The sequence below is a fragment of the Misgurnus anguillicaudatus genome, chromosome 5, assembly GCF_027580225.2.
Source record: "Misgurnus anguillicaudatus chromosome 5, ASM2758022v2, whole genome shotgun sequence".
NCBI lineage: Eukaryota > Metazoa > Chordata > Actinopteri > Cypriniformes > Cobitidae > Misgurnus > Misgurnus anguillicaudatus.
The window spans coordinates 28,553,883-28,581,877 of NC_073341.2; the positions used below are offsets into that span (position 1 = coordinate 28,553,883).

General features: G+C 38.4%; 1 protein-coding gene across 3 annotated transcripts; it reads right to left on the reverse strand.

The window, feature by feature from the left end:
- On the reverse strand, positions 1-27,931 carry cry3a (cryptochrome circadian regulator 3a). Of its 3 annotated transcripts, none has more exons than XM_073867916.1 (15): positions 27,771-27,931; positions 26,407-26,569; positions 13,900-14,008; positions 13,593-13,735; positions 13,213-13,397; positions 12,822-12,910; positions 12,570-12,710; positions 7,997-8,308; positions 7,586-7,737; positions 5,730-5,933; positions 3,995-4,086; positions 2,724-2,858; positions 2,522-2,617; positions 2,159-2,301; positions 1-1,996 (listed from the first exon to the last, which is right to left on the reverse strand). In XM_073867916.1, exons 2-15 carry the CDS (start codon positions 26,562-26,564, stop codon positions 1,988-1,990), a joined length of 1,968 nt encoding a protein of 655 aa, XP_073724017.1. In that variant the 5' UTR covers positions 26,565-26,569; positions 27,771-27,931; the 3' UTR covers positions 1-1,987. The 3 variants fall into 3 exon arrangements, with proteins under 3 accessions (XP_073724017.1, XP_073724018.1, XP_073724019.1); XM_073867917.1 differs by lacking the exon at positions 27,771-27,931 and adding an exon at positions 14,284-14,561 and having other exon boundaries at positions 26,407-26,537; XM_073867918.1 differs by lacking the exon at positions 27,771-27,931 and adding an exon at positions 14,284-14,555 and having other exon boundaries at positions 26,407-26,536.
- Between the last annotated feature and the right edge of the window lie 64 nt (positions 27,932-27,995).

Here is a 27,995-nt window from a genome sequence, read left to right on the forward strand (position 1 = left end):
TCCAGTTTCAACCAGATTTACTTTCAACTGTTTACAAACAGGAATTAGACTCGACACATTTATTCCAGAGAAAGAAAATAAAAACAATAAAATGCAAGCAAACAACTAAGCCAAACAGGTAGAAACTTTTGCTGTTTCAAAACAATAAGCTATAATAGCAGATATATTAGAGTCAAAAAGCATTGAGGTTTCTACAATTTTATTTATCAAAACATTCACATAAGAACTGAAAACTTTTGCTGGTCGTAACAGCCCATAATCTACATCAACGGCAACACCGATGTTACAGTGTCAAAGCATATCCAGCTACACAAACAAATATTCAGGCCTATATATTCATCATCACCATGTAAAACACCCATACATGGACTACAGGGACACATGGTATAGCTATGCACAATAGTTGTCATGAGGGCATCTGTGTTGGTAACACTGTAAACATTTTGGTGGATTCCTTTGTTATAGAAATTTTTCCATATCACATAGACAAATTAAATTTACATTCGATTTATGCATTTAAAAAAAAGAAGGTTTATTGTAAGTTTTACAGTATCTCTTTCAAACATCTCACCCATTCACATGTCTTTGTGAAAATGTCTATTCAACAAGTATATTTATAGTGATTGCTTTATATCTGGGCAGAAAACTAACAACTATATATTTAATTAATGAATGGTATTTGGTGTGATGATTAAAAACTTTGGGTACACATTTAGCACAAGAGGCAGTATATACAGTAAAGCATTGCTGGCCAAATACAGATGGAAAGAAAGAGGAATATCAGATATTACAGTTACGGTTTTAGGTTACAGAGTTGGGAAGCTAGATCTAATCTCTAATAATCTAATTTTGACATAGTTTGATTATTTTTGGAATGTCAGTCAATGTTACAATGTCAATTTATGCTTAAAGGTCCACCATGTAGATTTTAGCGACATCTAGCAGTGAGACTGTGAATTGCAACCAACGGCTCAGTTCACCCCTCCCGTTCGAAACACATAGTGAAGCTACGGTAGCCGCGACAAGACAAACATATCATCGTCTGAGACAACGTAGTCACGAAAGCTGTCAAAACAGTGTTTTAGTTGTTACATTTAACCTTGTAAATGTTTACCTGAAGATCTAAGATAGTTGTAGTGATCAACACTTCGAATATGGTTTCCAGTATCATTCCCTGACTTTGGCAGGATGTAAGTTTATCAGTTTTAAGGCTTAACCATAGAGGTCAGCTGTCTGTGTGTGTCAGCCAGGTACGACAATGAAAAAGATGTTGTTGTTAATGTACAGATGCAGTTACAGTAATTTAATGAAGTATTGTCTCTAAAAACATTCAAGAACTGAAATCCACCACTGGTTCTGTTCTGAAGTTTAAAAAATGCCAATTTAATTTCATTGATGTGATTTTAAAATCTAAAAAACTGTAAAACCTGCTGGTATTTTATTATATATGTTTAAGTAAATTGAAACGCTAAAACATAGAACCGTCAAAAAAGAAACACCAATATATAAAATATAACTGTATACATTTTTTCTGTTTACAAAATGTGGCACATACACCACTCTACTGAGAGTCAGAGATATCCAGAACACTGTAAAGGTACAAAAGAGCTGTCGCAGTTGTGACGAGTGTTGTCCTGCTTAATAAAAGCCTATAAATCTATCTCACTTGAACCTGATAATAAATTAAACCTAATGCAAAGACAAATCTAGCCCAAAAACAAAAGGGTTTTGCGCCAAGGAAACATGGAAATACTTTTATACTTCATTTGTTATGGGACACAGAATTCTTAAACTTTTTTCAAAGCAAATGAATTTCATTTATAAAAATGAATTCTGAAATGAACCCAGCTAGCATTTGTATCTTTTGATGATGACAAAAAAGCCAAATCAAATTTTTATATATTATTTTTGGACCAATATGAGAGTTTATAGGAAGACAGATCAGGCCCCTGTCTTGTTATTCTGCTCAAAATGATGATTTGTCCATCTAACTCTTCTGCAAAGAGAAACAGAAAACACCAAAATCACATGTTTACATAGTTTGATACAGATTCAAGATCTGTAGCAGCAGTCCTAAACATACAACAAGGCATCTTAAATGGTCTTTCAATGTGTAAGTGTTGGGATGTATATTATAAGTTGTTTGAATCATATTTACCATACTCGACTGGTTTCCACTGGTGGCGTGAACTGAAGTCACCTCTTCAATTTGTCGTTGTAGCTTGTGAAAGGTGGAGAGACAGTCATCTTCTCCTTCAATATCTCGTTCCGTCTCTCTTTCCCTCTTCCCGGTCACACTCCCTAATAAATGCATGAAAACGAGAATATGTACACCCACCTTTACTTAAATGCTCATGCACTTAGATTCACATAATTATTAATGCTTAAAGCCTAATAGATCAGACCTTAATATAACGTACTGAAATAGATCACTGGTTTGATTACCACCAAAGATGATTTCTAAACTTCATGGCTGTTGATGTTGTGCTATTGATTCATGTCAGTACACATTTCTCATTACCTGAATGTTGAGGGCCTGCCATGTCATGTGAGATATTGCACTGGTAAAGTCGACTGCTTGGGATAGTCTGCCCCGAGTCAGGCATGTGGTGATAACCTAGAGTAGGAGACAAGTAAGGTAAGTATTGCAAAACTTGCTTATTTTGCATATACAATAACATATCATTATAAATCGGTTACTGTATTTGTGTGCAAAAGGACACCTAGTTGCTGTTGTTGTTGCTGCTGTTCTTGTTGCTGTATTCCACTTGGTCCCTGATGCTCCTGATTGCCAAAGTTCAGCAGAATACTTCCATTCCTGTTACCACTTGCAACAGAACTGCCTGATACAGCCGGTGCTATAAGGATAACAATGTGTAAAAAAAATTAATTATTATCAATATTATTTTATTTCTTTACATCTTCCTTAAAATAATAATTGAAAGCATTACTGGTTTAAATGTCATTGATTCAAAACTAATTATAGGTGTTTTAAAGACACTCCACCTTTTTTTAACATAGGCTCATTTTTCAGCTCCCCTAGAGTTAAACAGTTGATTTTTACCATTTTGAAATCCATTCAGCTGATCTCCGGGTCTGGAGGGGACCACTTTTAGCATAGCTTAGCATAATCCATTAAATCTAATTAGACCATTAGTATCGCGCTCAAAATTTCCAAAGAGTTTTGATATTTTTCCTATTTAAAGTTTCGCATAGTGCGCCCATCACTGTTAATACAGGTTTGTAACAACATGAGGGTGTAAGTGACAGAAATTAAATTTTTGGGTAAACCTTTAGTCAAAGGTTCTTAGAATAACCATTTCTTTTTCTAACCATTTGATATTCTGAAGAACCGGTTATCACCATCAAGATCCTTTCATGAAACAAAAAGGTACTTCAAATGTTAAAGGTCCATTTAGCAAAAAAAAGGTTCTTTTATGGCATCGTGAAGCACCTTAATTTTTAAGAGTGTTTAAATAAAGCAAACTTATTTAACTATTATTATTAAGAATGTCAAAATATTTAGGAGAAAGTACCCGCTAACAGGCTTCAGGCAGCAGACCAACGACCACCAGCTGCCCCCATCTTGTACATATACATATATTTACATTAACATAAAACTGTAAAAATGTGTACCTATTTTATAATATATCCTCTATAGAATCAGCTACGTCTGGCTCTCTCCCAAGGGTTTTTTCCTCTCCTAGGACTTTTCTCCCAGAGGGTTTTTCTAAGGAGTCTGCTGACATTGGCATAACTTAGCACCCTCTTACATAGGTAAAAAATTTTACTACGCTCGCTACTATGGTTAATCTTAACCGCTGTGTTTTGCTGTTTAGGTTTTAAGATTTTTCTGTATTTTTCCTGCATCTATTAATGTAAAGCTGCTTTGAAACAATTAAACAATTGTGAAAGTGCTATATAAATAAAAGTGAACTGAATTGAACAGTAATGGTCAAGAAAGATCAAACCAAAGAATAAAGGTGAATCTCACCTGGCGTGTTGCTCCCAGACTGCTGCTCTCCTGGGGAGTAAGCCATTCCATTTCCATTCCCATTGTGTGTGGATGGCACGGAGGCCAGAAGTCCGAGAAGACAGAGAGTAGAGTTATACTTCAGCACTAAGCTTGACCATATAGTAGGATTACTACATCATATTATCATGCATCTTATTCTGCTACATGATACTGTATGTAATGTTCCTAAAGTTGCAACATTTCTTAAAGTTACAGAATTATAAATGTGACTTCAATGATGAGTGTTGCTATTACATTTTCGATTCTAAAGTCACGATTCGATTCACGATTTACCTTTTTTTAGAATAAACTTTTATGAAATAGAAAATGACCTTGAACCCGATGATGCCCTGCCATGTTTGTTGTGCTGCCAGTGGAAAAATATGGTACACGCGCATACCTGATAAAACGAAACTTCCTGTCAGATGAACATTCCTGTCAGTACTTTGCACCTTGTTATTTAAACGCGAGCGGGAGTAATGATGAGTTTATATGGACGTGCACTATTATTATGTCGGAGTCCGCTGCTTCTGTTGTCAGTAAACACAGTGTTTTGTACATGAATATGTTAGAGCTTTCTCTGAATTTTCAGCGCAATTGATGAAATAAGATTGCGCAACTTTCACACGCTTGTAAAACGAAACTGCTGAGATCAGCCACTTTAGTTTTATCAATGAAAAATGGCGCTGTACACCGTGTGTTCGCGACAGAAGTCAGAAAAGACGTAAAACTTAGTGTTTAGTACCTCAGATTAGATGGGTGGATAGAAGGCGGTCTCATGTGGCTGTTCGAACATATTCAACCACATGTGTGTTTACACTTCAAAAGCTTGGCAAGCCGACCGGACGTGACATGGGGCGTGGCAGCATCGATGATTCCATTTTTTAATTCGAAGTTCGAGGTTGTGACTTAATTTCAACCCTTATACCAATGCCAAAGTGATGGGTTCAAATCCCAGTAACACACAAACTAATAGTCATACTGTTCTTTTCATGCACTGCAAGTCGCTTTGGATAAAATCGTTTCAGATGCTTACCGTATTTTCTAGACTATAAGTCGCTTCGAAGTAAAAAGCAAAAATGCATTTTAAAAAGGAAAAAACATATATGGTCGCACTGGACTATACGTCGTGTTTATTTAGAAAATGATTTCACAAAATCCAAGCCCAAGAACAGACATTTAATCAGGAAAGGCAAGATATTCAACTAAACAATGGCACACAGACACAAACTGAAGAAGTGTCCGTACATGTTAATGTAACATTAATTTTTATTCACCGAACACAATAGCATATCTAACCTTCCTGGGACGCTGAATAGGCTAAATTAACAGGACAAGCCAAATCAAGTTAAAAAAAAGTCTCGAAGTCATTCCACATCACTGAATCCATTGAATTACATAAATACAGGAGCAGCACAGAGACGGACTCTCACGGCTGTAGTCGGTAATGGTTTCTCTTGAATTAATTTTGACCTTTCTATTCGCACCTGCCTAGAAATTGCAGGACAAGCACAAAACAATGGCACTGATATATATATTAAAATATGTCAGTACAAGGTGTTTTGTAATTAAAGTTGCTCAAACATAAATTTTTGTCTGGGACTAGGATAAGCCCTGTCCATGAAAGCACCCCATAGTCCGGAAAATACTGTAAATGTCTATGTCATTCACATAAATTGCATCTAAGCTAGCTAGAAAATAATCAAAATTCTTGCCGAGTCCTCTGTAGCGCGAGAGTTGCTGGTATATCTGCTTCATCCTTTCGATGTTGAGACGACTCGCTTCGGCGTGGTTCACCATGGGTTTGGGGTAGTGGACGCCGATGATGCATTTAGCAGCGGCCTGCACACAATCTGGGGCGTTCCATGGGTCGTATATATACTTGGCAGGGAAACCTCTGAGAATAGGTAAATATCGTCTAAAAGAACAAAGAGAGATCAAACCACAGTCTCATCATAAACACAAGGGAGGTTACGCAAGATGTTTATGGGCTTCCTGTGCTTGAACAAGTTTAAGAAAGTAAAAACAAGCCGATGGAACGAGAATACAAATCTTTTCTGATTAAAAATGCATATGCCAGATCCAAAGTTTCAAGACTGCAGGTCTTATCAAAATAATGATATATCACTCAGGTAAGACACTTAACTTTATAATCTATATTGTACATGAATGAATACATTCATAATTCTTGTTATTCTAAGGAACTGCAAGAATAATCTCATTATAACATTACTGATTTATAGATATTTGCCAATTAACACTACATTAAAAGCACAACACCGTAAGAAAATAAAAGAACTGAGGAATTCGAAAAGTCTTCAGTGAATTCAAAACGTGCGTCTCTCCTCCAGGTCCCAGGGACAAAAAAGTCACCTACCTAAGTGCTCCACCTTACCAAAGCCCGGACCGAAGGTTGCTGATGGCAGAGTTTGCAGGCAGGCGGACGCGGTTTAAACAGGGCAACAGGTCCCGCCTGTGCTGAGACACTACGAAGATTCCTACTACAACACGTATTAGAAAGCAGAGGCAGTAACCAGGCCCACCCAATCCTCCCAGATCCAATTAAACACCACCCTTCAACCCCACCCACCCGCTTCAACAAATCGAAACTCAGGGCTGAGTGAGAGGTTCAGGTTCACTCCCGCCCCCTCGCACTGCCACTGACCGCTTTTGAGACGACAGCGATCCCAAGCCAAGGCAGAGAAACCTGCCAGCCGCCAAAGGAGAAACGCAGTATACTGTTCTCTGCTGCTAGGCGGCCCCCACGTTTGGCCAAAAGAGACCAGAACCCTTTTGCCAGGAACAGTGATGTCCTGCCTGAACAAGCCAACGGATTTGAGAGATGTGCAAACAGACCAAACCTACAATATGGATTTCATCCTTGGGAAAGTGGTGGTGAAGGCCAGGAGCAAGCAAATGAAGCATTATTGTGCTCTTGCACAGGCAGGAATACATTCAACACTTAAGGAGGACCACTAAACATTTCAAAAAGAATCTGATACGGAGGAGTTGCCCAAAGCTAGATTAAATTCGTGGACTTTGGGCTCCACCTCCCATCATGCTCTCTGGGAAATGCATTGTGGCTCTCCATGCATTGGAAATGGGCCAGGCTTCGTATTTCCCTATCAAGTGGATGAAAAATCCCTTTTGATGAAACGAGATGCCACCGAGCTAAAGAACAGGCTACTGCATTTCCCGTCGATAAAGCATCAAGCTTCAACCACATTCACAGCTAACAGGCCTCCAAATGCCCCGGCCAAGAACGGCCCTCGTCCCAAAAGCAATCAACCACAATTCACAAAAGGGAAAGGGAAAGCTGAACTTTTCACCCAATCCGTGAGACGACCGCAAAGAAACACAAAACATACAAGCTTTTGGCTAGCAATCATAGCAATATTTAAAGGCAAAACATTTGCTTGATGTGGCCCTATAATGGCAAACAATGATGTGATACCAAGTCTCTTTGATTAAAACTACTGAAAGTCTACGCTGAAGCTACAAGGAGAAAAAAGTTACTTGCTCTCCTGACTGGTTTATGTTAGTGCTTGAATATTTGGGAAAGTTACCAACCTAATGAAATCGCCGTTAGGGTCGGTGCGCCTGCCGAAACCCACTGGACAGTAACAATGAAAGAACTGTTGAAAGAAAGAACTACAGGAGAGCCACATCCAGCTGCCCGCATTCACGCTCCAGTCAGCATCCAACAGAAGCTCCTCAAACACCTGTCAATCATAACAACCATTACTCTCCAGCCAATCAGAGATGGTTGCTTACCCTATAAAATGAGAATGTCTCTCCTCTATAGACCTCAGTTCCTCATACGTCATTCAGCACTAATGTAAACTAAATACTTTAATATGTTAAGCATAAGTATGGCCATCCTGTATGTCTTATTGTCCTCCCTAAAAATACCCAATGACAGAAATTTCTAGTTCCGCTTTTTCAACATAACCAGCAGGTGTCCTGGTGTACGTAATGCACCTTCATGCCCTCTTCCCAGCTGATCCACAGGTCTCCACGGGTAAGGAAACATGCCACAGCATGACGGGCCAGGTGGTGAATCCAGCCCTCTTGTCTCAGCTGGGTCATGATGGCATCGATCCAGGGAAATCCAGTCTTAGCCTCAGCCCACTTGGCCAGGGCCTCTGGGTTCTTGTCCCAGGGGATACGCACACAGATCGGGTTGCCCTCCATCTTGTCGAACCGTGGATTGGTAGTAGCAGCGGTATAGAAAAACTCCCTCCACAGCAGCTGACCATAGAGAGAAAGAGGAGGAGTGCTGGTTTTCTTTACCTGCAAGAGAATTGACAAGAATTTTGATTACTGTATTTGTGACCTTTTTTACATAATTTTAACATTTTGTAAAAAAAATATAACCTTGAAATCTTAAATACTGACTAAGACCATGCCAAAAATGTAAACTGATGTGAAATCAGTGAGTGAAATCAAACTTTGATGGCGCTAATCTAATTAGATAATTATATTACGAGACTTTAGCCTAGATTCTCCCAGAATGAAAATTCTCTCATAAATTATTTACCTTCATACCATCCCAGATGTATATGACTTCCTTTTTACAGTTGAACATAAACAAATAATTGTATATATTGTGATTCCTCAACTGAGCAAAAGACATCATTTGTGATAGCATGAAGTTGAGTAAATTAATTTTAAGATAATGTTCATGTTTAGGAGAACTTTTCCTTTAAAAAGGTTCCAAGGGAGACTACAATACTCATAATAAATATCAACTAGAGGTCGACCGATTTATCGGCCGGCCGATTAATTGGCCGATTTTTGGCATATTTTAAAAAATCGGCTTTGGCCGATTTTGCTGCAAAATTAGGCCGATTAATAGGCAGGCGCATCTGCGGGCACCTAAGCACTGTTGTAGAACTCGTGACGCTGCCTCTTGCTGCAAGCAGATCGCTCCCGTCTCGTGCATAGATATGTATAAAGGCTAGATGGCTCAAGGCGGAGTCCCTAACGGCATCACCTGGCGGCCATCTTACGACAGGGCGCTCGCTCACTCGTAGAATTGAGTTTAATGGTGCAGGTACTTTTAAATGACCATAACTTGCTCAATTATCTACCGATTTTCAAACGGTTTGGGTTTTTACAAACGTTATTAACGTGGCTATAATTCTGGATGCTTTAACATGTTTCATGAATTTATTTTTTATTTTTAGTATAGGTATGCAGTGTCATAGGTACATCTTTGACGTTTATAACAAACCAAACCGTTTGAAAATCGGTAAAAAACTAAGCAAGTCATGGTCATTTAAAGGAGCGGTGAATCAAAAACTCAATTTTAACTTGATAATTTGTTATATAAGAGGTCATCATACTTAAATGAACATCCTGCAAGTTTCAGAACTGAAAACGTCCGTGCTACTGAAATATAACCGTCTTTGGCACCAAGCCAGCTAAACACTCCAGTCTAAAATTCGGAAATCTATGACGTCAAAGTAGAATTGAAACACCTCCCCATAACCAAAAGGAGAAGTCTACTTTTGTAGCCCCGCCCACAGCTTCGCGTGACACGTGTGTCTCAGTAAGTAAACATGTCTTTAAAGATTGACAAATTTAACCAAAATGACTTTTTAAATACATTTTTTCTGAGAGACTTTTATTTTGACGCGGTGATCTGTTATGATACCATGGAAACGCATTTTGTGAAAGAACCGCGTGGGAACAACCATGGGAACAACACAGAAGCTAAATACTTCAATTCGGAGGCTTGGAACTTAACATTAGCAATATGCTTGGATAAAGTTTGCTTTTGAAGAAGTTCCAGCTCGTGTGGGGAGCGTTTGTTAACGTTGTGGACATGGATTCATTTGTAAAGAAGTCGATGCCGGATGTGCAGAGAGACTCAGTCAGAAACACCACTTATATTGGATCTGACAACAATGACACAGCAGTATAATTCACAGTAAGACATTTTACTTTATTTAAGTTACTGCGTTTCGCTATTGCTTTGTTAAAAGAGATTGCTTGATATGTCCTGTTGTAACATCCGTGTCTAAATACGTTTGTTGACTGTTTTAATTTACTAAAAACATTAAACGATTAATAAAGGTACAACACTTAACAATACGACTGTAATTTAAAGGTAGAAATATACAAAGTTAGTTATAAGGAAGGATTTATCAACCGCAGTTTAGATTCTGATGCCCGTTTACTGTGTTGTATACGGTAATTTAGGCAAGTTGCGTTTGAAAGGTCAAACACTCAACAAAGCTTATTTTTTATCATATAACTGTGGTATTTAACATTACGTGAATGTAAAAGCAACCTCACAAGCACAATAGAAATATACAAAGTTATTGATAAGGATTTATTAGCCGCAGTTTAGATTCGGATGCACGCTTACTGTGTTGTATACGGTAATTTAGTCACGTCGAGTTTTGTTTCTACTTTAATATACGTATTGTCATTTATGTGTATCATGTTTAGCACCCAGAATCTTTTGTGTCTCAAACATATTTGTGTTCGGCTGCTATTTTTATCACATTAATGTTTTTAAAACATTTCCCTACATGTAATGACGGGGAATGAAGCTGTCCAATCATAGCAGTGGGTGTTTACGTTCAGGTCTTCAATGCGGCCCGCCCCTTCAAACGAACCATTTCTCAAGACAGCCACTAATCCATGTTACAAAATAGCGTATTACTTATTGCTTTTGATGTTTTTGAATGTAAAAACAACGCGAAATGCATAAGTAGACATCAATCAACGTCATAAAGCAATAAAATCGACCAATTCACGGCCCCTTTAAAAGTACCTGCATCATTAAAACTCAATGCTACGAGTGAGCGAGCGCCCTGTCGTAAGATGGCCGCCAAAATGCGGACGTTGCACTCAATTGGCCAGCAGCGCGGACGAGCCATCTAGCCTTTATACATATCTATGGTCTCGTGTGTGTGCAGCCATGCCTTGTTCACAAACAGCTTTACTAAATGATGGCGGGATCGCACGAATTAAGCAGCCAGTACAACAGCGCGACAGGTTTATGTCCGTGCAAAGATTAGGCTCATTTCATGTGATTAATGAGTGATGATGATTTTTGTTTGCGTGACAGAGAGAGCAGAGCCGCGCGCGCACGCTTTCTGTCTCCCTGCTTTTATTACTCAAAACAAAACTGACTCGATGGCGAAAGGTTGGAAGACCAAATCATATCCACAAAGGAAATGTTTTTCGTGTTGTTACAGTAACACTTTGTTTACAGTTTTGCGCTGCTCAGCCTGGATTAGAACACAGCGCGTCCGATTCGCGAACTGACTCCTTTGAACAGATTCGTTTGAATGAACGGTTGAAACAACAGATCTGTCCCATCACTAAACTCACAAGACTTCACTGTCAGCACAATCAGTCACTTATCGCGCCTCAGAAATGAAAATGTAAATGTGTTTAGAAAGATTTGCCCTAAATAACAGTCTCAACTAAAAACCATAGACATTTACTATGTTAACTTTATGATGAATAAATATTTTATCAGGTCTACCAAATAAGGATTTTATCCTACAAACAAATAAAAGCCATGGTAAAAAACTGATCAAAGATGATGACAGCAGAGTGTCAGGTAATATCTGTGTCTGATAAATGCATGGTGCAGAGGAGGTTGTAAAACTCTTCAGAAAGACCAGTCAAATATTTTTAAATACTTTGACTTAAATAGTGACATTTTTGCATTTAAAATATCTGCTAATAATGATGAGAACATTTTGATTATTATGTACATATAGAAAATCGGCCAAACATATCGGCCATCGGCTGCCCTGATTTCTAAAAAATCGGCATCGGCCAGAGAAAAAGCATATCGGTCGACCTCTAATATCAACTTTTTATCCTTTTATGTAGGGCTGTCACAGTTATGAAATTTGGCTGACGGTTAATTGCCTAATAAATTGAGACGGTTATGATGATTAATTGACTGTTTTATTGCTTTGACATTTAATTTAACACAATAAAATGTCTGAAAAATAACTGAAAATAAAAATGCATAATTATATTACTGGATGAATTAGTACTGGACCACATGTCTGTAGTGGCTGCAAAAAATAAATTCCTTACAGATCCTCAGGAATAGCATCCTTTACTTCTCTTAATTTGGAATTGCTGTTTTGGAAAGGTATGTTTTACTTGGCAGTTCATACTAATTATCAAAGTTTTGCATAATTTCTTTAAATGCTGTTTTTTCCGCTGTACTGAATGGCTTTGCAATGTATCGCGTTACACTGTCAGTTAAGGAGCGCCATCTGATACGGTCTCGTTTATACAGACGCTGCAGCTCCCCCTTGTGTTTTTTAAAGAGACGTGCAATCATTGCGGTGATCTGTCATCATCGCGATGAGGACAAAACAATCTAAAAAAATGGTTTCTGTGGGCATACAAGACCAACAATGTAGAAAAATACACTGCCTTGGTCTAACCCAAGGAAGCACAAAATGTCTCATTAAAAAACTATGCCAATTATAGATAAAGAAATAAGATCACTGCAGAGGTAGTAGGCACAGCAGATGTAAACAACCAGTCAGAAATATGTCAGTACCTTTCTGTAGAGGTCTGTGAGTTTAAAGTAGAAGAGGCGGCAGGAGAGGCAGCCGAAACGGAGGTAGGGACTCAGGCCAGTCGGGCTGGCCAGTAAAGAGTTGGCGTTCATTCTAGGTCTTTCAAAATTTGCAACCCAAGCCTGTCAACACAAAAGTGATTAAAAGTATAGATTAAAAAGGCATGTTGGGCTTAAATATACATTTAAAATTGAACATAGCGCTAGCAACTTCTTGAACTTATATGATTGTACCTTTCTCTCCAGGTGTCTCTCAATCCTTGTTAATGCCTCGGTTTCACCTCCTGGCCACACAGCAGAAGGCAGTCCTTCAATATCAAATCCTGAGCCAAAATAATGTAGGTTAGAAAAGCAATAATCTTATATAATTGGTGGGTTCTCACGTTACAGTTTATGAAACTCTTCAATCTGTGTTAAGTCACAGGATATTGAAACTGTGTTTCTATCTTTCAGGTCAAGTCCACTGAAGTTTAACTAGCAATACCTCCCAAATAAACCAGTAAATTTGACGCTACACTGAAAGTACATTCCTGCTCATAACTGACTTAACCACTTGGACAACTGGAATTTAGCCCAAAAAAGGAGCATGCTTAACAGAACAAGCTCTCAAATTCATGCAGCTCACCTAGTTCCTCCAGGGAGGGCACGCCATATTTGTCCCCATGGTCTTCAGAGACAGGTGTGACACAGCAGCCCATCATGGCATTGGAGAGGGTTTCTTCTGGCATCTCTGGTGGGTCCATTCGGCTGATCAGCGTTTGGAAACGTTTGTAAGTGAGAGGAGGCTGACCACCATTCAGTTCAATAATCCTGGAAAGACATGAAGTGTAAATACAAAGTTGTTCTTCCTGCAGGCTTCACTATAGGTCAAATTATATGAGATTTTAAAGGTGTGGCAATTTCTGGCAGCTTCAAGATTTACAAACACAAAAGATAGTTGCTAAACCAGTAGGGCTAAAGTGTGTCATTTCACCTCATGCCCTTAAAGAAACGAGTCATTCATACTTGTCAAGGTTGTAAAGGGTGTGCGAGATCTTGACAATGACTTCAACACCGGCCTCCATTGCAAGCTTCTTAATAGCTGCATCTCTCTCCTTCCCAAATGGTTCGGAGTCATACTCAAAAGTCAACCTGGATATTTTCCACTCCTAAGGGAACAGATCGCATACATCTTAAAGAAAATATACAGTATATTCACAAAATTTCAATGGCTTTCACTGAAATCAGGCCAAAATAACACATGACTCTTATTATATTCAAGTCTTTTCTGATGAAATAATATATTTAAGGACTGATAGCCACTGATAGTCACCTTGAAAAGACGTGGAAAAACATTGGCTGGTTGTCCTCGGATGACAAAAAGGCGGGAATTGAGTTTTCGTAAACTGGAATCAAGATCATCCAGGCACTGCAGGAGAAATCTGTAAAGAAATGAACATGTGGTTTTCGAACAGCTCTCCTTCTTCACAAAAAAAAACCTCCTGGACAGCACCCAGTCTGGTTTCAAAAGCAGTCACTCCACCGAGACTGCCCTTCTCTTAGTCCCTAAGGTAGGCAAGGGCAGCCTCCAAATCATCTGTGCTGATCCTACTGGATCTATCTGCTGCATTTGATACATTCAAATCACCACATCCTCCTGTCGACCCTCAAGACTATGTGTGTGTCTGGTACGGTGCTACTATGGTTGAAGTCTTACCTCTCAGGTAGATCATTTAGAATATCCTGGAGAGGTGACGTCTCCGAACCCCAGCGTCTCAATACCGGGGTACCTCAAGGCTCAGTGCTCAGACCACTGCTCTTTTCGATATACATGACACCCCTGGGTTCTGTCATTCGGAAACATGGCTTTTCCTACCACTGCTATGCGGATGACACTTGTCGTTCCACCCTGAAGATCCCACTGTTTCTGCCTGCATCTCAGCATGCCTGAGGGACATCTCACTCTGGATGAAGGATCACCATCTCCAGCTGAACCTTGCAAAGACGGAACTGCTTGTCATATCCTCTGACACTAATATTCATCACAACCTTTCCATTCAGCTAGGTTCTTCGACCATTACGCCTTCCAGGACAGCAAGAAACCTGGCAGTGGTCATTGATGATCAACTTAGCTTCTCGGAGCATGCTACCAGCACCACCCGCTCTTGTAGATTCATCCTCTATAATATTAAGAAAATTAGACCTTTTCTAAGTGAGCATGCTACGCAAGTCATAGTCCAGGCTCTTGTCCTGTTCAGACTGGACTACTGCAATGCGTTATTGGCCGGACTCCCAGCCAGCAGAACTAAACCCCTACAGATGATTCAGAATGCAGCGACAAGAGTGGTCTTAAATGAGCCAAAGAGGGCGCATGTCACTGGCCTTTAAAACCACCACTGGGTCAGCACCCCTTTACCTTCACTCGCTTATACAGACCTACATACCCTTTCGATCCCTGCGCTTTGTCACCAAGCGATGGCTTGTGGTGCCATCTCAAAAAGGGCAAAAAAAAAATCGCTATCGCGTACCTTTTCAGATTGTTTATGATGAAATAGAACGGTGACTGAAATTTCGACATATGCGGCTGCCCAGAGAATTTTTGGGTGTTTGTGTTTCAGCTCCTACCTTTACAATGGGTTTAATGGTGCACTGGAACAATCCTTCCTAAAATGCATTAAACTTTCGTTTACAAAGACGTGAAACTCACCGAGTGGTCAGTAGTTTTTGCCAACTCCATTGACTTGTATTAGTTGCGCTGTGAGGTACGGCATTACTCCGCGCTGGGAACTTTGTTTCTATTCTTGCAATTGACAATGGCGGATTAGCGCCACCAACTGGGCTGGAGTGTCTATTATTCAAGCTCTAAGCGGAAGAATGTACGGGTGTGGGGCGTTTGGAAAATAGGTCCACAAGTTAACAACGAATGCTAAAACAGCTGTTGGAAAGCATCTTTTAACGCGATTTTTGTGTGAGCATATCATTGAACACCCCTGACCACTCGATAAGTTTCACGTCTTTGTAAACGAAAGTTTAATGGATTTTAGAAAGGATTGTTCCAGTGCACCATTAAACCCATTGTAAAGGTAAGCGCTGAAACACAAACACCCAAAAATTCTCGGGGCAGCCGCAAATGTCGAAATTTCAGTCAAAACCGTTCTATTTCATCATAAACAATCTGAAAACAGGGCAAAATACCGAACTTGTCCTTTAAAAAGTTGCATCATTTTTGCCCATCTTATTTCGGCACAACCTGTGCCTTATCAAAAATAGAGGATATAACAAGATTAAGCACGCCTACTACTATTAATAGGGGAAAATACAACACTTAATATAACCGCTCTGGCGATGGAAGTCCCACCTTCCAGTTAAGAGCACCAATTATCAATCGATAATGACAAACAAATCTCTGGGGGAGAGACTCTATACAGAGGTGCGTGAGGAGCTTGCCAACCTATGTCCATGGTCTTATTCACTCTGCTAAAATAGCTCTGTTGTGAATATATTTAATGTCCAAAGTAATAATCCTCCTCTGCATCCTACACAACCAAACACTCAAAACCAATCAAGACAAAATATGTTTAGCATGTTTATTATTTAAACAGCAAGACGTTTAAGTTAAAATACCATTAGGCATACTATATGTAGGTTTACAGTTCAGTCATAGTAGAAGGTCTTATCCAAAGGGATCAGTCTTAAGTAGTTCTTACTTTGGTGCTCGAAGATCAATAGCCATTTGGGAACCTTCTGGGGACTGTGTGGTACTTAGATGTTCTTTTTTATTAAAAGTACTTGGTCTGGAAATCTAAAGCAAAGCCTTAAGGCTTTACTTGTTCTGAAAGCTGTCTCTCGATCCCTACACATGCTCAGAGTTTCCATTCATAGATCTCTTCATTCATGATCTTGTTTAGAAGTTTAACTGTTATTAGGAGCTTATCTGCTATTTTCTCTTTGCACATCTGCCTTCCTGCTGCTACACCAGATGAAGATCCATTGAGTACAAGAGCATTAAGAACAGTCATTCATGTATACATCAGCAAAAATGTCAAAGGGAAACTTTTAATTATGCACATTTTGAAGCTACAGTTTAGAATTAAAAAGCTCAGATGCAAAACCCTCTGTGTGTCTGACATGTTTTCTTGTGAATGAGCTTTTTATCAAACTTTTAATGGATTCTACCCACAAACGGGTATTTCTGAATGACCCAAGGCCAGGATTAAGTGGATTTGAAGCGAATGTATTTGATTAACCTATTATACTTGCCAAGAGCATTCGGTTAATATCATTATTCCATTTGTGCATCTGAGCTCCTAATTTTTTGTTGCATTTTTTCTTCATTTTAGATTTTTTCTATTGCACTTTTAATCGTGAAATTTGAATAGAAGTTTGGTTATTCTGGTTTTACTCTTTACATTAAAGAGAACTCGTTCATCCAGATCTCATGGCTTCCTTAAACATGTGTCCAACGATCCTAATCGAACCAGTCTTGGTCGCTGCCAGAGATAATCTAATATAAATGCTTGCTCAAGGACTTTATTTAGTCCCTACAGAGTGTAAACACTTAAATAGAGTAATTATTATTTCTAACTAAAGGTCATGATCATAAACAATAGAAACGAGCAGACCAACTTTACTTCTCTAATGGCAGCTTTGTATGCCATAGTTTCCTATGTACATTTAGATAGAATTAAAGTAGATAGAAATGGGTTGGCCACTGTGCCCCCTAAACTTCTTTATTAGAAGGGTGTCCCAATACTTGGGGCCAATCCCATTTCTCTGTCTTACCCCTTCCCCTACCACTTCGTCTTACCCCTAGCCCTTGTCCCTCAAAACCAAGTGTTAAGAGCTAGGGGTGAAAACATACCCCTATGAAATGAGACACCGCTTAATATTTACGGTTACGTCATCAGTGAATCAGCCGCCGAGTTTCTTCTGGCGTCCCTGTGTGATACAGGACGGTATACGTAAAGCATGTACCGATGTCTCCAAAGCAAGTAGTGTTATGCACTGATATCAAACGAAATTCGCTGCTAACGTTAATGGAATTTAGTTAAAACTGTAGACAAGCACGCAGTCCATTCATGGCTAGTTAGAGAAATACGGGAATGTTGTGCAAATCAGCAAATACGGGACTGTTGTGCAAATCAGCAACGTAACGTTAGCGTAGCAAACTAGCGAAATTTTAAAACATTTAAATTAAGAACATTATTCAAATATATATGAACAGGACTGTGTAGAGCACAAAACAAGACGTTAGTAATTTTTAAATTAATTATTAAGCCGAAAATACTTACATTTATGGGACTCTCTGGACGCTCTAGCCGCCATTTTTGCCGGTTGCGCAGTGTATTCTGGGTACCCCTTGGTTTCAAGTAAGCTCGCGGAAATTCTTGGTTTTAAGGGGTATCTACCACTTGCCCTTAGCCCTACCCCTTGATCAAAACGAGAATTGGGATAGCCCTTACTCTCACGTGAACGTGCAAAACTAAGGGGTAGGGGTAAGGGGAAGGGGTAAGACAGAGAAATGGGATTGGCCCTTGATATGGGGACTTCATTGTATTGGAAGAAGTTGTTTGTTTCTCACAATTCTGGTTTGGACACCTTGGAAACCTGTCTTACAAAACATGAATTAAAAGCCACACCTACAGAGAGGGACATCTATTAATTTGGCCAAGGGCTCTGTCAGCACTCCTGGTTTCATTAATAAGGTTATAGTACTTGTCTGGTAGGCCCGTCCGACCTTCCAACAGTGTGTCTGGAATTTGGTCCTGCCGTGACTGAGCCCAAAGTCAGACTGTCTGCAACCAAAGCCCTGATTAGGGACCAGACAGGGACAAAGCTCCCTATGCTCCAGATACAGGCTGACCAGTTAACACACCATCACCCACAACTGTACAAATTAAACGTATAAACAACACATACACACCTGTCTTCAAAAAGTATTCAGAGAGCGACAACAAATAATTGCTTTCAGAGAACGAAAATGGAAAAGATGGACCTATTTTCCAGCATTCTGCCTTGTCATATGTTTTTTCCTTATGTAACTGGCCTAGATTTGCAGCATACACTGTCTCCGCCACTGGAGGGCATAAAATTAGCCCAGTGACCTCTTTATCACCACAATAACACTTTTTACACCTAGCCTGCAAAAAGAGCTCACTTCTCAGATATCCAAAGCTCCAGATCACGTGAATAAAAGTTAAACAACACAAGCCTTTTAAATATATGACCAAGTCATGAACTAAAAAATATTCATTCTATATATACATCACTTCAACCAGCCAGATTACTTAATAACTTCTGCTGAAAGTGTACTGATTTAAGACACAAAGACAGTTTATAATATTATGAATAGTTGCATAACGTTACAAGGCACACATGCCCCTTTCTTTCAAAGAGACAGAAACAATTCTGAGATTCATTGACGAACAACAAACATGAGAGACTTGTTTCACACATCCTGGATCTATAGCACATTACCTGGGAGAAACTGCAACAGGTGCATACTAAGCTTTTACTGGTAGCTTTGCAGCTCCCAAACAGAACGTGTAATTCCAAAACGGCACGTCAATCCTAACAGATGTCTTTATCCAGGCAATCGGTGTGGTGCATGGAATTATTTAAGGTTGTTTCATTAAAAACCATATTGCAGACTTTTTCATAAAGTCAAGAAGGTTTAGAGAGCAAAAGGCTCGGCACCAACTCAATATGGGCACCTGAATGAGTACATGCCATTTACACGTTTCACAGACACGAGATGTGAGAAGTGTCCGTTTTAGTTACCTCGTTATGTGAACATCTGTATGTCACGTTACGTGATGTTTTTTAACCAGGACGGCACGGCTGCACGAAGCAAGAACAAGGTTATTACTGGGACTGTTACGTGAATGAATCACCACGTTGGGTGATGTAAGTGAACCAGAACATGATAACCTAAAGCAATAACAACTGGTGGTTATCATTAACTCAATCAGGTACATCAAACGCATCTGAGATTTGTGGGTGCGTCTCAATCAGCTCCCTTGTTCAGCAGTCAGTGCATTAAACAGGGAGTAGGCCATTTTACATTTTAAGGGCTGTCTCAATTAAAAAAATAAAAAAATCATAAAAATTCCCATAATGCGTTGGAGCCGATGGTGTAGTGGGCAGCGCTCCGACATTTGGTGCTTTCGGCGACCCGAGTTCGATTCCCAGCTCGTGGTCATTTGTCGGTCTTATACCTCTCTATCCTCCCTGTACTTTACTGTCCTATCCGCTAACGCTGTTTAAATAAAAGACAAAAATGGCAAAAAAAACAAAACAAAAATATTCCCATAATGCAACGCAAACACCAAGGAGCATCGATGCACCCCTATGTTCCCTTACCAGAAATCATGTGACCTTTTCTGAAGCTATCCAACCGAAATCGTGTGAGCCAACTCAAAAGACAGTGAAGAAACTGCTGTTATATTACAGTCTCTGGTTGCAAAATGTAGTTTTAAGATGAATTTAGGCAAGAATATACATGTTTAATCTTCAAATCTGCAGTCGATTAGTAAAGATAGCACCCATTTAAAATTTTGATTAGAAGGATTTGGAAAATGTGCTTATTTAGCCCACTGAGCACAGCCTCATCTCGGCCACCCTAATAATTTGCCGCTGGCTCTGATGTATCTGTGTCTGATGGACATAAAGGAGATTAAGTTTTATGCCCCAAGTTGTCTGAATTCTGGCGACTATTTTTTAAAACAATTTCGGATATACTAGGCATAATTGTAACCCCAACCCCACATATCGCCATTTTCGGCAAGCCCCCAGACGACCTCCTTACAACTACCATTCAAAATAATGTAATTGCCTTTGCTTCCCTTATTGCTCGTAAGAGAATTTTGTTATTGTGGAAGTCCCCTCAACCACCATTAATAAAAGTCTGGTTACACGACATCTTAGGTCTTCTGAAACTGGAGAAAATCAAATTCTCACTTAGAGGGTCATCTAGCAAGTTTTACACTCATTGGAGACCACTACTTGATTATTTAGATAAATTGCCAGCTGGGGAAGTCTCCTTGTAAAGTCTCAGCTTCCTCAGTTCCATTCCGCCAGCGGCAGAAATCCCCCCCAAGATCTAGACACAAATAATTTGCTCTGATGTCTGAGGAGTAAGCAGCAACTATTTGACATTTACTTTGTACAATTAAGGATTAGTACTAGCAACTTGCACTAGTATTGGTAACTACTACTATGTACTAATTGTAAGAATTATAATTTTAATTACATCGGTATATTTAAATGTATGTATATGTATAATGAGTACATAATTATTTTTATTACTGGTAGTTATTATTATTTTTTTTTATTATTATTATTATTATATATATATATTTTTTTTTTATGTACAAGTGAATTATGGGTCTGGGGTGGGTAGGGAGAGGGAGGGAGGGAGGGAGGGAGGGAGGGGATGTTGTTAAGTTTAAAAAACAAAAACAAAAGACATTGTATTTTTGTATGCACCTTATGTTTGTACTTTTTGCATTTGACAAATAAAAGTTATAAAAAAAAAACAAAAAAAAAACAAAAAAAAAAAAAAAACAAAGTAAATTAATAAATTTACCCTTACGCTTTAAAAAAAAAAAAAAAAAAAAAAGGAGATTAAGTTTTATTTGTTTTGGGTATATCTAACCAACAGTCATTGATCGCATGAATCATGCATTACTTAAATGAATGAATAACGTATTATTTGTTTCTTTAAGTCTCTTATTTGTTATTATTGTTTTGGTCAAGGTAAAACTTTAACACATAACTTATATTATATTATATTTAGATTAGCTTGAATGCACTGTAAGTCACAAAAAATCCCAAATGCCAAATTCATAAATGTAAATATAAATAATAGAGTAGGTGATTTCTGGGGCAGTACCCATAAAGGTCCAAATATGTACCATTTAAGTACAGATTACATTATGTACTTATATGTACCTCTGAGGTACTAAAATGAACTCTTTGATGCAAAGGGTGCCATCCCAGTTACAGCTAGGGACTATTTGTTGACCATTCTTCTGTTTAAGAGCATATATATTTGGCTATTTGGATCTAACCACACAACGTGACCTGAAATCTCCCTGGTTTTACAGCAAGTTGCACATGACTCAACAGGTGTTAACAGACATGTGAACACAGCTGACAGATCCATTCACAGGTGCTTCATCTTTTAATCTAGTGACTTGTATCTCATTAACATACAGTCAGATCCATTCAGTACACTGTAAAAAAAAATCTCGTAAAAAAACGGTTATTTTCTGGCAGCAGGGGCGCCAGAAAATTACTTTCAAATAACAGGGAAAAACTGTGACGTAAAAATACAGATTTTGACTGTATAATAACGAATGTACAAAAACAGTTTTTTTGTGTATTTGTACAGCCTTTAAATGTGTAATGAATGATATTTACTTGTATAAAAACAGTCAAAACACCTATAAATACGGGTAAACGCGGCGACAATGCAGCCTTTTCATGTTTAATTAATGATATTTACTTGTATAAAACAATAAAAAAACTATAAATACGGGTAAACGCTGCTGTAATGCAGCCATTTCATGTTTAATTAATGATATTTACTTGTAATAATACTTGCTTTTAAACTATATGCAAAACACTAAAATCAACCTCATCCAATCAGGCAGCACAGGCAATTGCCTAGCTTTCAGAACAAGCCAAGACCTTCCGAACATATGTCTATGTCTGTTATGGTCTAAGCGCGTACACACGCTGCATGCTCAGGGACCTTACTGATTAACATAAGCATCACAAAGACGGTGAGTGAAAAAAAATACAGGGATTTAATAGCAGGATAAACTCTCCACACCAAAATCGACAGTAAAGTGACAATAAATACAAAACATCAGTATAAATAAAGACAGAAAACATTACAAAATAGGAGCAGAGTGGGCTCATTTGCATAATGTTAATGACGCGCTTGCAGAGGTGCGTCAAATACGTCTCATTGCGCATGCTTTGAAATGAAACGTTTGGGATTATGGGTAATGTAGTATCGTATAGCAACGTAATGTTCATGTTACTTTCAATAAAGATAAAAACAAGACTTATTTTAGTGATGTTGCGGTGGTAGGCTTAAGTAAACTATGGCATCAAAATGGTTCCTTACCCTAGCTGAAGAGAAAAAGAGAAAAGCAGAGGAAGAAAAACAACCTTATAGCAAAGTTATGTATAATATACCCAATAACAATAAACCGTCTTGCCTAAATGACTATCATCAAGTTGCCCTCAAATCAATAGTCATGAAGGTCTTGTGCCTTATTTCCAAAAGTAAAATTAACAAATGAGTAAACTTCACTTTACAGTTAATTTTTCATAATTGAAACTGTATTTTTATGATTACTTTGTTAAAATCATTTGGAATCTGTTTAAAAACTGATATTTTGTGTAGTACATTTATACAGAATTTCTTTGTAAAATCATGTTACACATTTTATTAAACAGTATATTCTTGTGATTTGAACACACGTTTTCTGTCATGTAAAAAAACAGAGAAAACATTGTAAAATTAATTTCCCCAAACTGTACATAAAATATGTTTTGGGCCCCTGTATTTTAACAGTGTTTTCATATGAAATAAAGGACATTTTCTATGAAATAAAGGACATTTTCTTTGAAAAAACGGAAAATCATGATTATTTACATTAACAGTTTTTTCCTGTAATTTTATATTACAAATCTTATTCCACAGTACATTTCTGTACTATTATCAAAACAATACTGTTTTCCACAAAAACAGAAAGAAACTGTAAAATATACACACTATTTCCCATAAAAATACAGACTTTTTTTACAGTGTAGGTGAACTAAATGACAAGCTCCACCATCAGCAGACTTCACAGACCGTCTGAGTTTCTTCTGACAACAAAGCATCTGCTAGTCTGTGACTTGGCCTACTTTCCCTATGACTGCCTGTTATGGCAGTGGATCAATCTACATACATGGATATTTATTCAGATTTCACCATCTGTGAGTATTTTCTGGTTGAAAACAGAAACATGTAGGCACTTCCGACTGCCCTAAATCCCAGCGTGAGGCAAATGTAATGTTGCTTTCGTGAAAGCAGCAGGTGTCGACTCAAAAGAGATTCCAAAATTGACCCATTGTGTACACCATGTGAAATCAAGAGAGAAGAGAGGTAAGATTTAAGTTTCCACCCAGGACAGCGTCTTCACCAGAACTGCTACTCTATACAGAAAATCAAGTGATTTCTGTTCCGCCAATTTTGTATTTTCATTGACTAAGTCATGAACTCTCTGTGGTCATTAAAAATAACAGGATGTCTTTCGAAAAAGAGCATGGGTGTTCCCCGGCATCCTGGCCAAACTTACTAATCATCACCTTATACTAATTGGGTATATCACTTTGTCTCCTCTCCACTAATAAGCTGGTGTGTGGGGGGAGTTCTGGCGCAATATGGCTGCGCATTTCAGGTTTAAGCATTAATAGGGCTCATTTTTACTGGAACATAATGTACCCTAATCTGACATGTCTGAAGATGGATTAAATGTTTCCCACAACATGACCTCGATGTAAGTCTCTGGTCAAATATAAACTACAAAAAAGTGACATGAGATATGGTGTATGTTACATTTTTGAGGTTGATTACAGTTAAACAGACTTGCAATGAATTGGCCTGTAGCAAAAATAATTATTATGCTTTTTAGGACCTTCTCAGGCTTTAGGATCCCAACGCTCCAAAGAATTTAAATTCTTTAAGCATGGTTTCCCACAGCACTTTTCAGTTCAGGCGGCCCACCTAAACTGGGAAACCCTACCACCTTAACTAGGTCGTCCCAAAAAAAATTTCGCTGCACAAAAGGCCGTCAAGTGCATCTCGGAGAATAGCTTGGACGCGCTTCACACCGCGAGCGGGCACGTGCGCCACATGGCCGAAATGAGAGAAAGACATGGTTTGTCACTGTCTGGAGGATAACTAGCCAGTTGATAAAACATTTAATTAATTAACTCTTTCACCGCCAGCATTTTTTAAAAAAGTTGCCAGCCAGCGTTTTTCATGATTTTCACCAAAGTTTAATGCCTTCCAGAAAATGTTCTTCTTCAGATATATAAACATACAATATACCAAATGAAAGAACAGACCCTCTGCTTTCAAACAAAAAAACCCGTTTCATCATACCTTGAGTAGTTCTTTTGTAATCAGCTTTTGAATATGGGTAGGTTTCTGCAAAAACACCACATTTTGAGCAAAAACCAGAGATAATTCCATTTTTGTGACGGACTTTTCATAGAGTTCCCATTCAGAGCGATCTTTAAAACAGACACGGACATGCAGCAGCTTGTTAGAGGGCAATACTTCCGGGTTGTACAAGTTGCGGAAGTGCGCCACCTGGTGGATAAAAGCGGTATTGCGGAAAGACGGAAAATCTCGTCATTGGCGGGGAAGCGTTTTCTCTTGATTGACGAGATATCTCGTCAATCGCGGGGAAAGAGTTAATAATCTAGTATGTGTTCATTTTCTGTCATAGTTTCTTCAAAATTAAGTTTTTTTTTAGTGTTTTTAATAAAAATATTTTCATCATGACGCGTTCGCCCCGCCCCTTTGATTGCCATCGGCCCCGCCCACAAGCACAACCCTACCACCTTAACTAACAAATTTTCTGCGGGAAACCCTGTTTAAGTATGTGATAAAATGAATATGGGCGATGCAGGAAAAACTAATTACAAAAACTAGCTAATGGATTCATTTTGTTTAATAGTGGATTTTAAATCTCCTTTCTCTTTCTGATATTATCAAGCTTTATAAGGATAATACTGCATTCAAATTGTATTATACTATGAAGGCTAGACAAGGAAATAAAGCTAGTATAGTTTGATGATACCTATGGATGCACCGATATATCGGTTTATATAAATTATAACAATTATTTTTCCCACTAGCGGACATCGGCTGATCGTTAAAAAACAGGGCAGATTATATACTGGATATAAAAAGGTGATGTGTGATTACTTTGAATAGGGTGACAATGAAACGAAATTGCCGATTGCACACTCTCCACTTCTAGGATTTCACTACATAATTTGAAAGAAGAAATATTGGTATCAGTAGATGATGTCATTCTAAGTAATCAAATATCGGTATCGGCACATAAATGTTGTATCGGTGCATCCCTAATGAAAACCATTTGAGCATTTGTTGAATAGTTGTTGGCAGTGATTCTGTAATATAAACAAAAGTCACTGTAACTGAAAACAAGCATATATGAAATCTATGGTTTATTTTGGTTACATCAGGCACTTATTGTTAGGGGTGCACCGATATATCGGCCAATGATGCTTGCTATGCTTGTTAATGAAATACGGTCAAATGCCACTACATCCAAAAAGCAAAGACGAAGAATCATACACACGCAGCTATGACACGCAATATATATTTATATTGCTGTTCTTCAAACCTTTTCAGGTATTTTCATGATAATAAAGAATATGTTTAATGATTATATTTGACGAGTGTTGCTTTTTCAAATGCATGTTATAAACGACTAATACTAACAGTGATTTCAGATCGATAAGGACTTACGGATTAAAAGCCGTATTACATTAAATAGCTGTGAATAATAACAGCTGTGCGATTCAGAAGAGTTATCGGCCCCGTATTATTAGTGTATATCGGCATTTATCGGTGCACCTCACTTATTGTGAAATCTAATCTTTATAAAATGCTTTTAAAATTTACGTACAAACTTTTAATATCTTACTCTGATTTTTTATATTAATTTTGACATTGGTTATTTATTAGATTTTAGACAAGTTCCATTCTCAGTTTTCTTAAAGAGCTGCACTCACTCACCTCCACCTGTTAACCCCGAGGTTGGACGACCCAGCAAACCAGGGATCCAGGAAGTAGACACATCGGACAGTGTCTGCCCCACGCACTGCCTCCTGAAGTGCAGGGTTGTCATGGAGACGGAGGCCCTTTCTGAACCAGTGGATGGAATTGGGGGCCATGTTTACTGTATCACAATATAATAAAAATTAGTACATCAAGTTGACTGAATTAAAATCATGTTTTAAAGGCAAAATAACAAAATATAATTGTGATACAATATGGGCATAGCATTGCAACACTTTGAAAAACATAAACCCCATTGAAAACTCACTAACTGATATTACATATCACTAACACGATCCATAAATTATTTATGGTGGTTTAGAAATTGAAATACTCCTAAAATAATAGTAAAGTCTTTAGATTTTCAACATTTTGCATTTAGTTATTGCTGCTGTGTTCACTTTATGTATAAAAACACTGCATTTCTACACTGTTCTATAGGGTTTTCTCAGAAAACCATATGTATAAATTTGAGTCTTCGTTTTCAAGCAGAATTGTTTTGAATGATTCAGCTATCTTTCTTTTCTGTTTCCTCATCATGATGGAGGAGCCATTCAAATCTGGCCTCAATACTCGTCAATCTGAGCAGTCATTTTCGAAGATTCATTCATTCTGGCTTCTCCAAAGTCTGACTCAGAGTTTTGACGTCTGTAGTGGTCTGGAGTGAATTCCTGTACAACTGTTATGAGAGGCGATTCTGACATACTAGATTAAATAAGTAGATTAAATATATGTATGCAGTAAATGACTTTCATTGATATAACATATGAATAAAAAAATCACAATGTTATAACACGTCCCACTTATGTACCAGCCAGAGTTATAATGTGTATCCTCCGTGTATAGATTTTACATAAAAAATGCTTTTACAAATCAGCCCTGTTTGTAGTAATATTTACATCTAACGTTAAACCCAACATTAAACAAACAGAAACCATGACTGAAATAATATACAGTGTTAAAATAAAAATACATTGTAGAGACGAGGTGGAACTGTAAATACGTGCTTGTGTGTTACATTAAGTGCAGTGCCCTACAGACACCCAAGCATCCAGAAGTAGAAATTAGGTCAATTCCAAGTAGGTGAAACTATCAAGACTACTCAGCAAAATTTGGCACATTTCTACACCCTGTGTATGTTTACTAACACTGAAAAGAGTAATTCGTTGAAAAAACAAAGACAAAACAGAGAAAAACGTGAACATTTACGGGGAAAACAAATGAGTGAAACGAGGTCACCGGGGCGCGTTATGTAACCTGAACAGCGCGTTTTTGTATCTTAGTAAAAATAAATTATAGCCAAAAGCTCAAAACAGCAATACCTTAAACAGTTATGTCAGCCCCGACGACAGGACCATCTCTTCCCACAACACAGTGAGTGTCACCCTCTGCGAGAAATGGCGATATTGCCCGCTTCAGCCTGGTTCACAGACGGTCGTGCCCGCTCTGGCTCTCTGCTGTTGTGCGACGCTCCCAATGTGGATTTCCTAGTTAGCGCGGAGGCGCTTGTGATTGGTTGAATTGAGGTCACGAGGTTTCCGGACGCT